At 41.7% G+C, this 13,980-nt stretch overlaps 2 protein-coding genes across 2 annotated transcripts in view; both read right to left on the bottom strand.

Moving 5' to 3' along the window:
• Nucleotides 1–5,775, bottom strand: part of lama1 (laminin, alpha 1) — a 28,192-nt gene extending 22,417 nt beyond the window's left edge. Inside the window, exons 1-8 of the mRNA XM_077554839.1 lie at nucleotides 5,620–5,775; nucleotides 3,651–3,821; nucleotides 2,108–2,220; nucleotides 1,990–2,041; nucleotides 1,727–1,917; nucleotides 411–590; nucleotides 236–325; nucleotides 44–161 (exon numbers count right to left, since the gene is read on the bottom strand). Of these exons, the coding sequence (XP_077410965.1) occupies nucleotides 44–161; nucleotides 236–325; nucleotides 411–590; nucleotides 1,727–1,917; nucleotides 1,990–2,041; nucleotides 2,108–2,220; nucleotides 3,651–3,821; nucleotides 5,620–5,680 (976 nt within the window). The 5' untranslated portion in view covers nucleotides 5,681–5,775. The remainder of the gene's footprint in view (nucleotides 1–43; nucleotides 162–235; nucleotides 326–410; nucleotides 591–1,726; nucleotides 1,918–1,989; nucleotides 2,042–2,107; nucleotides 2,221–3,650; nucleotides 3,822–5,619) is intronic.
• Nucleotides 5,776–7,365: 1,590 nt separating this feature from the next.
• riok3 (RIO kinase 3 (yeast)) lies at nucleotides 7,366–13,972 on the bottom strand. The gene is made up of 13 exons (XM_077554077.1): nucleotides 13,473–13,972; nucleotides 12,694–12,815; nucleotides 12,336–12,478; nucleotides 12,044–12,151; nucleotides 11,755–11,864; nucleotides 11,530–11,673; nucleotides 11,306–11,433; nucleotides 11,056–11,238; nucleotides 9,743–9,902; nucleotides 9,562–9,642; nucleotides 8,347–8,436; nucleotides 8,164–8,277; nucleotides 7,366–8,085 (listed from the first exon to the last, which is right to left on the bottom strand). The coding sequence occupies exons 1-13, from the start codon at nucleotides 13,500–13,502 to the stop codon at nucleotides 7,960–7,962; spliced, it is 1,539 nt and encodes a 512-aa protein (XP_077410203.1). The 5' UTR covers nucleotides 13,503–13,972; the 3' UTR covers nucleotides 7,366–7,959.
• Nucleotides 13,973–13,980: the final 8 nt, after the last annotated feature.

Genomic DNA, 13,980 nt, shown 5'->3' with positions numbered 1-13,980 from the left:
GAGCAGTCATTTTTTTTTGTTCATTTTTGTAACTGAGTCTTACTTTGGCATGTGTTCCCCTCAGAGAGGGTCCCGGGTTGCCATGGCAACTGGTGGTAACCGGGGCAGCAGTGGTTGCAGCTCGTCCCGCAAGTGTTGTGCTCGCACACGCACTGCAGTTTCTACAGAGACGCACACACACGCGTTTCACTCGTCGCAGGGCAGACAACAGGAAGTAATGAGAGCACGCCGTTACCTTGGTAACCGGGTCCAGCGGGCAGTTGCGGGCGTGTCCGAAGCAGATGCACATCCCGCCCACCGAGATGTCTTTGATGGAGTAATAATACTGGGGAGGAAAACGTGACAATGTTTTTCCTCCACAAAAATAACAGCCGTCGATGCCGGGCGGTCAACGCGGACGCGGGTCGTACCCGGCGGGTTACGATGGGGTCGATGTCTCGGGGGTCGCGGGCGCTCAGGGTCATCAGGTCGGCGTTGAGCGTTCGGATTCGCTGCAGCCGAAGTCGGATGAAACGGGCGGAGGTGAAGTTCAAGAGTTCGGAGGTCAAGTCGTCGGCTCCGGGCCGACTGTTGATCAGCGACGTGTGGATCTGAGAGAGAGAGGGAGCGAAAGAGTGGATGAAAAAGAGGGAGGGGAGAGAGAGAGAGAACAAAAAAGTGAGAAAGAGAGAGTGAAAGAGCGAGAGCAAGAGAGGCAGAGAGAAAGAAACAGCAAAAGAGAGAGAGAGCATGAGTGAGTGAGTGAGAGAGAGAGCACGAGTGAGAGAAAGAGAGCAAAAATGAAAGAGAGAGCGAAATAAAGAGAGAGCATGAGTGAGAGAACGAAAGAGAGAGAGAGCATGACAGAGAGAGCGAGAGAAAGAAAGAGAGAGAGAACAGGAACAAGAGAAAGAGCAAGAAAGAGAGAGAGAAAGAAAGAGAGAGAAAGAGAGCATGAGTGAGTGAGTGAGAGAGAGAGAGCACGAGTGAGAGAGCAAAAATGAAAGAGAGAGCGAAATAAAGAGAGAGCATGAGTGAGAGAACGAAAGAGAGAGAGAGCGAGCATGACAGAGAGAGAGCGAGAGAAAGAAAGAGAGAGAGAACAGGAACAAGAGAAAGAGAGCGAAAATGAAAGAGAGAGAATGAGTGTGAGAGAAAGAAAGAGAGCATGAGTGAGAAAGAAAGAAAGAAAGAAAGAAAGAGAAAAAGAACGGGAGCGAGAGAGAGAGAAAAAAAGAGCGAGAAAGAAAGAGCGAAAATGAAAGAGAGAGAGAATGAGTGTGAGAGAAAGAGAGAGAGAGAAAAAACGGGAGAGAGAGAAAGAACGGGAGAGAGAGAGAGAGAGAAAAAGAGTGAGAAAGTGAGAATGAAAGACAGAGAAAGAGAGCGAAAATGAAAGAGAGAGAGAATGAGTGCGAGACAAAGAAAGAGAGAAAGAGAGAGAGAGAGAGAAAGAAAAAGAGCGAGAAAGTGAGAAAGAAAGACAGAGAAAGAGAGCGAAAATGAAAGAGAGAGCGAAAGAACATGAAAAAGAGAGCAAGAAAGTGAGAGAGCGCAAGATCCCGGACCCGGAGAGCTGGTGTCGTGCTTGTTTTCGATGTTTCCCTCCTCCAACACACCTGATTCAAACGCTCCGGCCCATGACCAGAGGCTTCTACAGAGCTTGCGGATCATTGAATCGGGTCCGGTAAGAAGTCTTAAGGACCGAAGTCCCCGAACCCGGACCCGCGGCGCTGGTGGGACTCACCTCTCCGTGCTCCAGCGGCTCCAGCCTGGAATAGTAAGACGTGCAGATGACCTCCGTGTCACCTTTGTAGGTGGGCGGGCCCAGTCTCGGCGCCACGTCGTAGCGAGACAAGCACTCAGAGTCGCTGATGGCGTAAAACTGCCACGGGTCAAAGGTCACGCCATCCATGGAACGCTCCAGGATCCAGTTACCTGCGAGGAAAGACGGCGTTCAGATCTGCCATCCAATCCCGTTCAACGGTACGGAACGGGCGAGCGAGCGACCTGGTCGAGGAGAGTTTGCCGCCTTGATGATGATGTAGGCCACTTGGAAGACCTGCAAAAAAGCAGACCAGTTCTACGAGCTGCGTGCGAGACCACATCCTTGTCGCTCACGTCTCACCTGTTTCAGGTCCAGCGTAATCGTGACCCAGTGGAACTGACGCCCGTTTTTGATGCTCGGACTTTGCCACCATCGGTTGGTTCCGTCGATGGCGTTCGTGATGGGATGGCGTTCTGGGAAAAACGGCATTTGTGTTCGCCGGGAGATCAAAAATGGCTCATCCAGCTTTTTTATTTTATTTATTTTTTTACATAAAATATTCTTTAACTTAAGTAATGATTTAGATTAAAAAAATAAAAATGTTTAAAATATATCAGTCACAAGTTTTAAGTTGGCAGAAAAAGAGAGACGAAAGACAACAACCAATTCGTGTTTTTCTGGCTAATTTTTGGGGGGAGCTTTGTTTTTTGGAGTAGAAAAAAAATATTCACGAAAAAACAGAAATATATTCAGAAAAAAATATTATTTTATAAAACAGGGGTGAAAATATTCCAAAAAAAAACAGAAAAAAAATATTCAGAAAAACAGGAAAAAAATATTCAGAAAAACAGAAAAATTATTATTTTATAAAATGGGGGAAATACTTTAAAAACAGAAAAAAAAATATTAAGAAAAACTGAAAAAAATATTTTATAAAACAGGGGTGAAAATACTCAAAAAAAAACAGAAAAAAATATTCAGAAAAACAGAAAAATTATTATTTTATAAAATGGGGGAAATACTTTAAAAATCAGAAAAAAAATATTAAGAAAAACTGAAAAAAATATTATTTTATAAAACAGGGGTGAAAATATTCCAAAAAAACAGAAAAAAAATATTCAGAAAAACAAGAAAAAAATATTCAGAAAAACAGAAAAATTATTATTTTATAAAATGGGGAAAATACTTAAAAAAAACAGAAAAAAAAATTATTAAGAAAAACTGAAAAAAATATTATTTTATAAAACAGGGGTGAAAATATTCAGAAAAACAGAAAAAAAATATTCAGAAAAACCGGAAAAAAAAATTCAGAAAAACAGAAAAATTGTTATTTTATAAAATGGGGGAAATACTTTAAAAAACAGAAGAAAAAAAAATTTCAGAAAATTTGAAAAAAAATAGTCGGAAAAACTGAAAAATAATTATTTTATAAAACGGAAAAAATACTCAAAAAAACATAAAGAAAATATTCAGAAAAACAGAGGAAATATATATATTTTTTTAAACAGAAAAAAAAACTCCCAAAACAGGGAAAAAAATATTAAATAAAACAGAAAAAGAAATACTCAAAAAAAACAAAGCTCTCCCCAAAAATTTGTCAGAAAAACAGGACTTTTTTTTCCCCAAGTGAATGCAATACGCAATACGTCATAAAATTGATTTTTTTTCAAAGTCAGAAAACACACACACACAGTTGTTTTTATTTCCATTTATATCTTTGCAATTGAATTTTTGAATTATTTTTTATAGCCGTTTTATTTTCACTTTTATTCATCTATTTATTTATTTAGTCTTTTTATTTATTTTTAATTTAATCCTCTATAATTGTGTACCTGACTGGACTAAAAAACAAACAAACCAAAAAACAGGACACCGGGCCTCCGTCTGTCTCCAAACTTTGTACCTTTGGATAAAATGGAGTTGCCGTCACACTTTGGACAGTGAGGATTCTTGATCAAGCGTCCCGGAACGTGTTCCACCAGCTTGCAGTAAACTTCGGCTTCCGGCTCGCCGCACGTGGCGTTGCTGGCGATGTCGGCGTTGCTGGCCAGGTTCAAAATGGCCGGGAACAGACCTGCAACGCACCAATTCCAACCGTTAGCCGCTCCAGCTAGCTTAGCATCAGCTAACAGATCAGGAGTCACCTGCAATGTTTGCTTCCCGTCGGTGCGAGAAAAGAAACTAAATAGATGGAAAGTCTTAAAAAGTCTTAAAAGCAAATAATCCAGTCAACGGATCATTGGTGTTAAAGGTCACTTTTGTTCATGGAAGCCATTCGACACTTTCAGAGGGTCAACAATCTTGTGCGCACAGCTGGGAAGGCGTGATAGCATCAGCTGGGTGGGTGGGCTCTCTCACACACACACACTGAGTGAAGGGTCGAGGGTCTTTTGTTTTGCGCGGGGGAGGTGCCGCGTGATTGCAAACACTAATTATCACCCACGCACACACAAATTGTGTTTTAGAAACCACACACACCGACACACAATTCGTATCACAGGTTTGACTATCCCCGATGTGATGGATGGGTGAACCAATCATTTATGCACGCATGCATTAGCGACCAATCGTTTTGGGGTGAATGCCAAAAAACGGGGGTGAAATGGCGGAGTTGGCACTTGGTGTTGTTTCAATACTGCGCGTGTGCGCACCGTCATCATGAAAGCGTTTCTTGTTGGTGGTTGATGAGGACAACAAAGTGGAAGTTATAATTGCTTCAGCAACCCCCCCCAAAAAAATGCCGTTTCACAGAATATCTCATTCACTGCCATTGACGGCTATAGACGTCAAAAATTCATTTGAACTATTTCTATTAGTTAGAATTTTTTTTCCACTTTTGTTAACAAGAGTATGAAAACCTACATTTTTTTTTATTGTACATTTAGAACAGATATAAAATTTGTGATTAATCGTGAATTAACTATTGAAGTCATGCAATTAATTACAATTAAAATGAATCGCCTGATGCCCCTAATTTTTAATAATCTTTTTTTTCCTAATTAGGGGTATCAGGCGATTAAAATTTTTAATTGTAGTTATTCACATGGCTTCACGAGTTAACTCACGATTAATCACACATTTTGATTGCTATTGTTGCTATTGTTTTTATTTTATTTAAAAACAAAAAGGGCTATAAATATCTGCCGGTGAAAAAAAATATTGTTTTTTAACCCGTTTCCTAAATAAAATAAAAAACTTTTTTCAGCGTGGAGCCATTCTTTTGAGTGATAAAAGTCCCGCGGGTAGCGCGCTAATTAGCATTCGCGAGTCAGACTGGAGTCGATCATTACAATTCCTTGCACATCTGTAGATTGAAGCAAAAATCATTGTCAATCAAATCATTGTGAATTTTAAAAAAAAAAGTTCTTAATCAAAAATCGATTATGAATCGAATCGCAGACCCAAAAATCGGAATCGAATCGTGAGACATTCAAAGATTCCCACCCCTACTGAAAATCAGGTGACACTGGGGTGCAAAAAAAAGAAAAAAGAAAAAAAAGTGATGGGGACGTCACTCCTACTTACGACGAGTGACCGTGAGGTGTTGTTGCACGAGAACACATCGCCGAGACTAAACATTGATCTCTGTGTCCCATATGTCAAGGACGCACGTGCTGACGCGTTTTCTCAACTTTTTGCTGTCGCACAAATCATCAAACATTCACGAAAGCAAATTCCTTTTAGCACTTTTCGCTAATTGATCTTTTTTTTTTTGTTGTTGTGAGGATTATTTTGCTTTCATACTTCCAAATAAAGCAGCCGTATGCGATCTAGTCAAGCAAATGATGACAGTGCTGACATTCGCGAGCCGTTGATTCGATTTTTTTTTTTGTTGTGTGTCTTTCGATCATGTCAATGAGGAATCGTCTCACCTCTCTGCTGGCAAGCGGTTTGCTGCATCAGCAGCAGCAACAGAAACAGAAACAAGTTCATCGCAAAAAAAAGTCACGCGGACTTCAGTCGAGTCCAAAGAAGTCCAAGTGGGCCCCACTTGAAGAATGTGTCGCTGCCGGGTCTCTGCTGCATCCAAATGTGATTTCATTCATTCTCTTCAGTCGGGGCAACGGGAGGGGGAGGGGGGAGGGGCGGACTGTACCACTTGCTCGGTGAACAGGGGCTAGCTTGCCTCAACAATGCGCATTTAAGATGTAGCCTCCTAAGATGTCGATATTGAAAATAATTGTTTGTGTTGACTTGCTTTTCGATTTTATTCTCTCCGGGTTTGAAACACACAAGAGGAGACTTGCCGGTGTTACGAATATGATAATTGTATGACTACATTTTGGTTTTCAAGTTGTTTTTTTGCCTTTTGTGACATAAACTCTTTAGCTTTAGCTTCTGAGTAAGTGAATGGTAGTGGGGGGGGTTCCACTCGTCTCTGTCCATTCAGCTCAAACTATTTTGTGGGGGTTGGGCGCCAGGACCACACATGCGGTGGATATTCGGGTAAAGAGGTCTAAAATTGCGGTTTGTCAAATATTCGAGATAACTACGAGAAATATAAAATAATCAACACACATCAATTAAGCTCCTGAGGTGGAAGCTGCTCGCGCTGGAGCGGACTTTAACCACTAAAAACTTCATCTGAAGCACGTGCGCTGACAAAAACAGCGGCAGGAAAAAAATAGACAAACAAACGTCCTTCAGGAAAGGAAAGTTCAGAAACAACTTTTCCAACAGCTCACCTCTGCTCTGGCTCACACCTGCCGTTCACGAGGCCCCCTGCTGGACACACAAGAAACAGCAACAACTTGGCTCTTTGGCGCCCTCCACTGGCCCAAATAGGCACATCGTTAGCAACTTAGCACTGCCAATAAGACACGTGTTTTTCCTCATTTATAAAAATTATTACTGATCATTAATGAGTACCAAACTGGGCCAAAACAAGCATTTCTACCGGAACATAGCAATACTACGAGGCTCCTCGCTAGGTGCTAATGAGCAACGGTGGCGACACGCGGGACATTACATTACCCAAACCGGTTGGAGTATAATAAAAAAAATTAAAAAAAATTGACCAAGCAAATAAGTCACTTGGGGGCGCTGTTATGTCAAAGTACTACTGAATTTGAATTGAGAAGAAACTTGTAGGTTATAAAAGGTGAGCAACTACATCAAAACACACTTGCAATACCACTTTTGGCCTCTGCAACAAGTGTGTTGTCCTGTCGCCGCCGACAACTTCAGATTTGGAGGATAAAAAAAAAAAAAAGTTCACTGAGAAACTTCTGGTCCACAATTCAGCCCATTTAATAGTTTTTTTTTGGAAGCTATTGTACTTATTGAGGTACTTATTGAGGACTTCCAGGTTCCTAAATGAAATTTTGCACACGCTGACATGGTCAAGGCAACCTTTCAGTACTTCAAAATGCTCGCACAGATGCGATGATTCAACATATTGCTCATCAATCCAATTTGTATTCTGCCCTCGAGCTGAGCTGGGGGATCCGATCCGAAGACTGATCTTGCGGAGATGGAAGATTTCCTGGCTATGCTCCTTTTCATGGATGTTTTTGACTCCCCGCCATGGTGGACTCTGCATCACACTTTGATGGGATAGCGGATATCACGCCACAGACCAGGTTCGAGCAGATGCATGTTTGTGCAAAAAAAAAATTGGAGAGAAAGCTTCTTTATTGGAATCAAATTTACTTCAATACATCAATTGTTAACATTTTCCTCTTTACAGATTATAAACAACAATTTAATAAAAACTAGGGTGTGTGTAATTGTAATTACATTTTTTTTTTTTTTATTATTTGTGGCCCAATAACTAAGAAAATATGAGAAAACATATTTTTTTTACTTTTTTTTTTTCTTAGAGTGACCATTAACTAAAGAACTGCCACGTCTGGATGTTTTTTTTATTTGTCTATCTTTAATTTTCAATTTTGAGGACGAGGCAGGAAGTTGTCTTGTCTGCCAGTGACGACCAAAGATGTGATTGACGCATAAAAGAAGAGCACTCACTCCGTTTGTCACACAAATGACTCGTGCACTTCTTCATCATTATCATCATACAAAAAAAGCACACGGCTTCCCCCCCCCAAAATGTATGCAAAACCTCCAAGCGTGACGAAGACGAGATGAGCTTCCTCACCGCAGCATCCAGCGGGGGGGCGGTCAGTGGGCGGGGCCATTTTCCTGTCACGCCGCCGTCAACGGGGGCGGCGAGAGAGAGAGAGAGCGAGCGCGAATGGGCGGACGCTAGGCTAGTCGTCAGCGTCCGCCTCGAAAGGAGGGTCATCCTCCTCTTCGTCATCTTGCGACGCCGCGGCGTAGGTTTTCTTTCCTCGCCGCTGCACGTGGTCCTCGTTCCTCTTCTCCAACGCCACGATCTGAAACACGGCAAAATACTCGGGTAGTCGCTCCCCCCAGCTACGAATTCCGCAAGTAATCGCGCAATTGGTGTTTACCTCGGCAACAAACTCCGCCTCATTCTCCGCACCGATGGGAATGTCGAGTCCCGACACGGCGTTGAAAAGCTCGAAGATGCTCAGCGCCTCGGTCACCCCTCGCTTCTGGAAGAACTGCACGCGCACATACAAAACGTTGCGTGTTCGAGCGTCCCACCGAGACGAACAGTGCGTGTTTGTTACCGTGGAAACGTTCCTGCAGTCTCGGAAGAGGAACTCCAGGCCGTGAGGATGCGTCGGCTCCACCGACTGACTCACGTCGATCAACCACACCTGCAGCAAACGTCGAAACAGGAAGTAGTCAGATGATTTATTAAGATACGGAAGAAAAAAAGAAATTTAAAAAGGCGTCAATGAGGAAAATGAATTTTTTTTTTTAACATAAAAAATAATAATAATAAAAAAAATATATATATATATATATATTTATGTCAATATAAAGTGGCAAATTAACGAGAACCCCCCCCCAAATATTTGCAACATTATAACGTGACAAATTTACTAGAGACTAGAAAAAAAATCAAATATTTGCGACATTATAAAGTGGCAAATTAACGAGAGAAAAAAATAAATAAAATATTTGCGACATTATAAAGTGGCAACCTTGCGAGAAGAAAAAATTCACAAATTTACGAGAAAAAAACTCTATTATTACTATTATTTACAACATTATAACGTGGCAAATTTACTGGGGAAAAAAACTAGAAAAAAAATGAAATATTTGCGATGTTATAATTACAAGAAAATAACTCAAATATACAAGAAATACAAAAATATTTGCGCCATTATAAAGTGGCAACCCTGCGAGAAAAAAAAACTCACAAATTTCCGAGAAAAAACTCTGTTATTACTCTTACTTGCAACATAAAGTGGCAAATTTACGGGGGCGGAAAAAACTAGAAAAAACTCAAATATTTGTGACATATTTACAAGAAAAAAAAGTCACAAATTTACAAGAAAATACTCAAATATTTGCGACATTTTTAAGTGGCAAATTTAAGAGGAAAACTCAAATATTTGAGACATTATAAAGTGGCAAAAAACTCACAAATTTATGAGAAATAAGAGAAATGCCACGTCACAATTTTCAAGTGCGCAAAATGCCTACAGTGAAAGGACTTATTAAATCATACTTTTTGGTCGGGTTTTCAAATAAGGAAATAATTATTGGTTTAGCAGAGATTAAGCATAAGTGTGCCTTGACTGTAGTTGTTGTTTTATCAAGAGAGAAGAAGTGAAGAAGAAGAAATTTAAACAAGGAGCAAAAGGACTTAAGTTAAAAAAAATAAAATAAAAAAATTAATAAATTACCATAAAGTTCCGTGTACATATAATACGGTCCTCTGATTTGCTGTTATTGTTTATTATACTAAGCAACATTTTTTTAAACCAAGTTACCTTTCCTTGATGCCACAGCATGTTGTATTCACTGAGGTCAGCATGGACCAGATGACACTCCTTATACAGCGTCTGCATCAACTACACACAAACTTCAATATTAACATATATAATATTAAGTACGCACATGTCTAGGTGGGCGAGTGTGTGCACATGCGTGCGCACATGCGTGCGTACATACATGCAAGACCTGGTAGAAGGCGTTCTTCATGTCGTCAGAGCTCAACACGACGTCCTTGAGTTTGGGCGCGGGGACGTGATCTTGTCCAATGAACGACATCACCAGGATGTGTTTCCTCAGCAACACCACGTCCGGACACGGAATCTGCGCCTTCTTCATCCTGTGCACGCACACGCATGATACGATATTTGGCTTGTAAAACCCTAGTTTGAAACCCTAACCCTAATGTAAAACCCTAGTTTGAAACGCTAACCCTAATTTGAAACCCTATTTTGAAACCCTAATCCTAATTTGAAACCCTAGTTTGAAACCCTAATGTAAAACCCCAACCCTAATTTGAAACCATAACCCTAATGTAAAACCCTAGTTTGAAACCCTAACCCTAAATTAAAACCCTAATTTGAAACCCTAACCCTAAAGTAAAACCCTAATGTGAAACCTTAGTTTAAAACCCTAACCCTAATGTGAAACCCTAGTTTGAAACCCTAACCCTAATTTGAAACCCTAACCCTAAAGTAAAACCCTAATGTGAAACCCTAACCCTAATGTAAAACCCTAGTTTGAAACCCTAACCCTAATTTGAAACCCTAGTTTGAAACCCTAACCCTAATTTGAAACCCTAGTATGAAACCCTAACCCTAAAGTAAAACCCTAGTTTGAAACCCCAACCCTTATTTGAAACCCTAATGTAAAACCCTAGTTTGAAACCCCAACCCTTATTTGAAACCCTAATGCAAAACCCTAGTTTGAAACCCTAACCCTAATTTGAAACCTTACCCTAGTTTGAAACCCTAACCCTAATTTGAAACCTTACACTAGTTTGAAACCCTAACTCTAATGTAAAACCCTAGTTTGAAACCCTAACCCTAATTTGAAACCCTAGTTTGAAACCCTAACCCTTATTTGAAACCTTACCCTAGTTTGAAACCCTAACCCTAATTTGAAACCTTACACTAGTTTGAAACCCTAACTCTAATGTAAAACCCTAGTTTGAAACCCTAACCCTAATTTGAAACCCTAGTTTGAAACCCTAACCCTAATTTGAAACCTTACCCTAATGTAAAACCCTAGTTTGAAACCCTAACCCTAATTTGAAACCCCTTGAAACCTGTTTTTTAGATGTTCAAATACTTACATGTCAAAGTTGTCAGAATATAAAATAAAAATCCTACTCATAATAATATTAATAACAATAATAATAAATATACTATTAAAATAAAAGAGAAATTCAACTTCAAACTTTGAAAACAAATTCAGGTTCCAATGAAGGAATTGACATCAATGATATGATCGATCGTTGCTTAGCGAGAGACCTGCTGAGGTTGTGCATCTCCTTCTCGGCCCACAAGCGAATAATCTTGCGAGGGTTGAGTTTGGTGAAGCGGTCGATGAAGCGATAGTCGTCTTTGATGTAGCGGTCTCGGTTCTTGAACTCGTTCAGGGTGGTCTTGAACACCTTCAGGACCACCTCGTCTGGGACGGGCTGCTCATCCAGGCTACGCACAAACACAAATGTTGAACACGTTCGCATTGCGTGTGCGCACGTGTGTGAAGCGGTCAAACCTTCCTCCGTTGGCGTGGAAGACCACCGACTCTTTCCCGGTGCTGATGCATCCGTTGATGCTCTCCAGCACGCCGGCGTTGACCATCTTGTACATCAGCAGACGAGTGCGGGGGTCCACCGCTTGCTCCTGCCGTGTGCGGGGGGGGGGGGGGGGGGAGGGAGAGCCATTCAGACGCACGACGTGGGGTCAAAGTGCATTATCAGTTCCCGGGAGGGGACTCACGGCCGTGGAGTGCTCTTTCTTGTCGTGCAGTCTGGCGCTTCGGCGCTGCTCGCTGGCGCAGTGCTGCTTCAGGGAGTTGAACACCTGATTGGACAATTTCAGGTCCATGCCCAGACCGTCACCCACTTGCACCTCGGGAGCAAACTAAACAACAAGAAATACACGCATATGACTCCATTTTGTTTGTAACACTTGATGTCAAGTGTTAGCGAGCTACTGTCATACGTTGTCCATGCGTGCTGTATTCTTCCTGCCACATGTCACCTCATCGTGTTTGGTTGTGATGTTTTTGCCTTTCCCGGCGAAACCTCTCCTGGGCGTGGTCTGGGGCTTGGCTGGCAAAGAAATACAATTTATTTATTTTTTTTTAAATACGCAATGTGATTAACTGTAGTCAGGAAATGAATGGGCCCATTCATTTTCAATGGCCGGGCTACCAGGGGTACAGTACCACCTGCCACCGTTAGGGGCGCTGTAGACTTGCGAGGTATTTGTAGCGGTGCAGTGGCGTTACCTGCCCTGTAGGGGTCGTGCCTGGTGTCCTGCCAGTCCACCTCGTCCTCAGAGCTGTCGCTGTCCTCGTAAGGATGAACCTTGCGGTAGTTCTCAAAGGAGATGGACACTACACAAACACGCAGGGTTTCACACACTTAGGGAGACTTTGTCATTTTTATTTGCTAGTTCGGTAGATTTTCAGTGGAAAAACCAAAACAGCATAGTTGAAGCGAAATGTGCATTTGGAGCTGCAAACTGCATATGTGGAATAAAAAATTGAATATGTAGCATATGGCCGCGTTTGCTGCTACCTTTACTGTCCCCGTTGAACTTCTTCTCCTCGCGACGCAGCTGATCATCAAACTCGCGGTCAAACTGATTCTGAAGCATCTGAGCCAGCATCAAGTCGCTGGTCGTGTCCGCAGCGTCGTCGCTCAACAGCAAAGCTGATGGGCTGAACAAATGACATTATTGCCGTTATCTTGATTGGAACGAGGCAGTCAAACTGACAGACTGCTCCGGAAACATAGATGCGCTTTTAGCATTAAGCTAGCTGACTGAACGGCTAAGCAATGTAGCATGTCCTGTAATACCGATCAAGAAAGTATTGTGTCTATGATGGACTGAGTGTCAATTTCTACGACACGTATGACGTGCTTGCCAACTCACTCGGTGAGGCTGCTAAAGTTGCTATTCTCTTCTTCCAACTGTCTGGCCAGCTGCTCGCTCATCACATCGGTCAGCGAGCACGCCGTCACGGCCGGCATCGCCGCCGTCACGCCCCAAGGGCTCTGGAGGAAAAACAGCCCCACAATTAAACTTTGAAAAGACAACTACTGGCGAGCACACACGCACATTTACAGCTTCAGCCATCGCTTTTAGGAAATGCTAATCCACGTTAGTGAATGTCACGGTAAATTCTGTATATGTATACACAGAATTTACTTTTAATTTATTTTATGTATCTTATTAAGTCCACACAGGACGGCTGGAGCAAGCACTTTTTTTTTTTAAGCTTGACAGATTTGAAATGAGCGTGTGCTTTGTTTGACATAATGACTCGGCTAAAGTGACTCATCTTCGTGCTTATATTTATCAGCTGTCAGTCAGGGAACAAGTTGGGACATGTCAGGCCTTAGCCACGCCCTCTGGTGACGTTTGATTACGGACTGACCAAGAGGCAACAACAAAATGTCGACAAAAAATGTCCAACATATCGGTTTTCCTCTTTAGGCTAACTATACAATCGGCTACATAAATATACTCTTTACGAAAACTTCCTCGTCGACGTCTTACAGTTACCAAGCGCTAAAAATAAAGTTGACGTCATCCACGGAGGCCATATTGGCTACAATTTGTCAACGGTTGGTTCACATAAAGTTTTCTTTTTAAAAGGCTAACACACAATATAAGAGTAAACTACAAATTCAAATGTAAGACAGGCTTACCTTGTGAGCAGTGACTCCACTTTGATCCATGATTTGATGAGCGATTTGACTGAGGGGTGGCTAACTAGTAAGCTAAGTAGGCCGATAAAAAGTGAAATTAAGAACACGACAAACGAACTGAGCAGGACGTGACAAGCAAACTTAAGACTTGTAAAACACACGTCGACACCTAGCAGACGATTTGAACGAACTCAGGTTACAGCGAGCAAATGTGTCGTAAATGAACAAGTGAGTTGAACGTGTTCTGCGTAAGAAAAGAACCTTGGACCAACCGGAATAGCGTCACCGTCAGGTCTGACACTTTCACAATAAAATGCATTCCGATGACGTCAGTAAACCCGTGTTCAGTATTTTCCACAAAATAAAACAAAAATCAATACGATGCAAGTGATTTAAGAATTTGAATGACCAACTATCAGATAGATAGACAAGAGCGACAGGGATATAGAATATTTTCCGGTCTGCTCCGACGGTGAACATTATTGTGAAAGTGTGTGCCGGAAGTGTT

The sequence above is a fragment of the Vanacampus margaritifer genome, chromosome 20, assembly GCF_051991255.1.
Source record: "Vanacampus margaritifer isolate UIUO_Vmar chromosome 20, RoL_Vmar_1.0, whole genome shotgun sequence".
Classification (NCBI taxonomy): Eukaryota; Metazoa; Chordata; class Actinopteri; order Syngnathiformes; family Syngnathidae; genus Vanacampus; species Vanacampus margaritifer.
The sequence above is the reverse complement of the archived record's forward strand: the minus strand, read 5'-3'. Positions and strand labels throughout refer to the sequence as shown.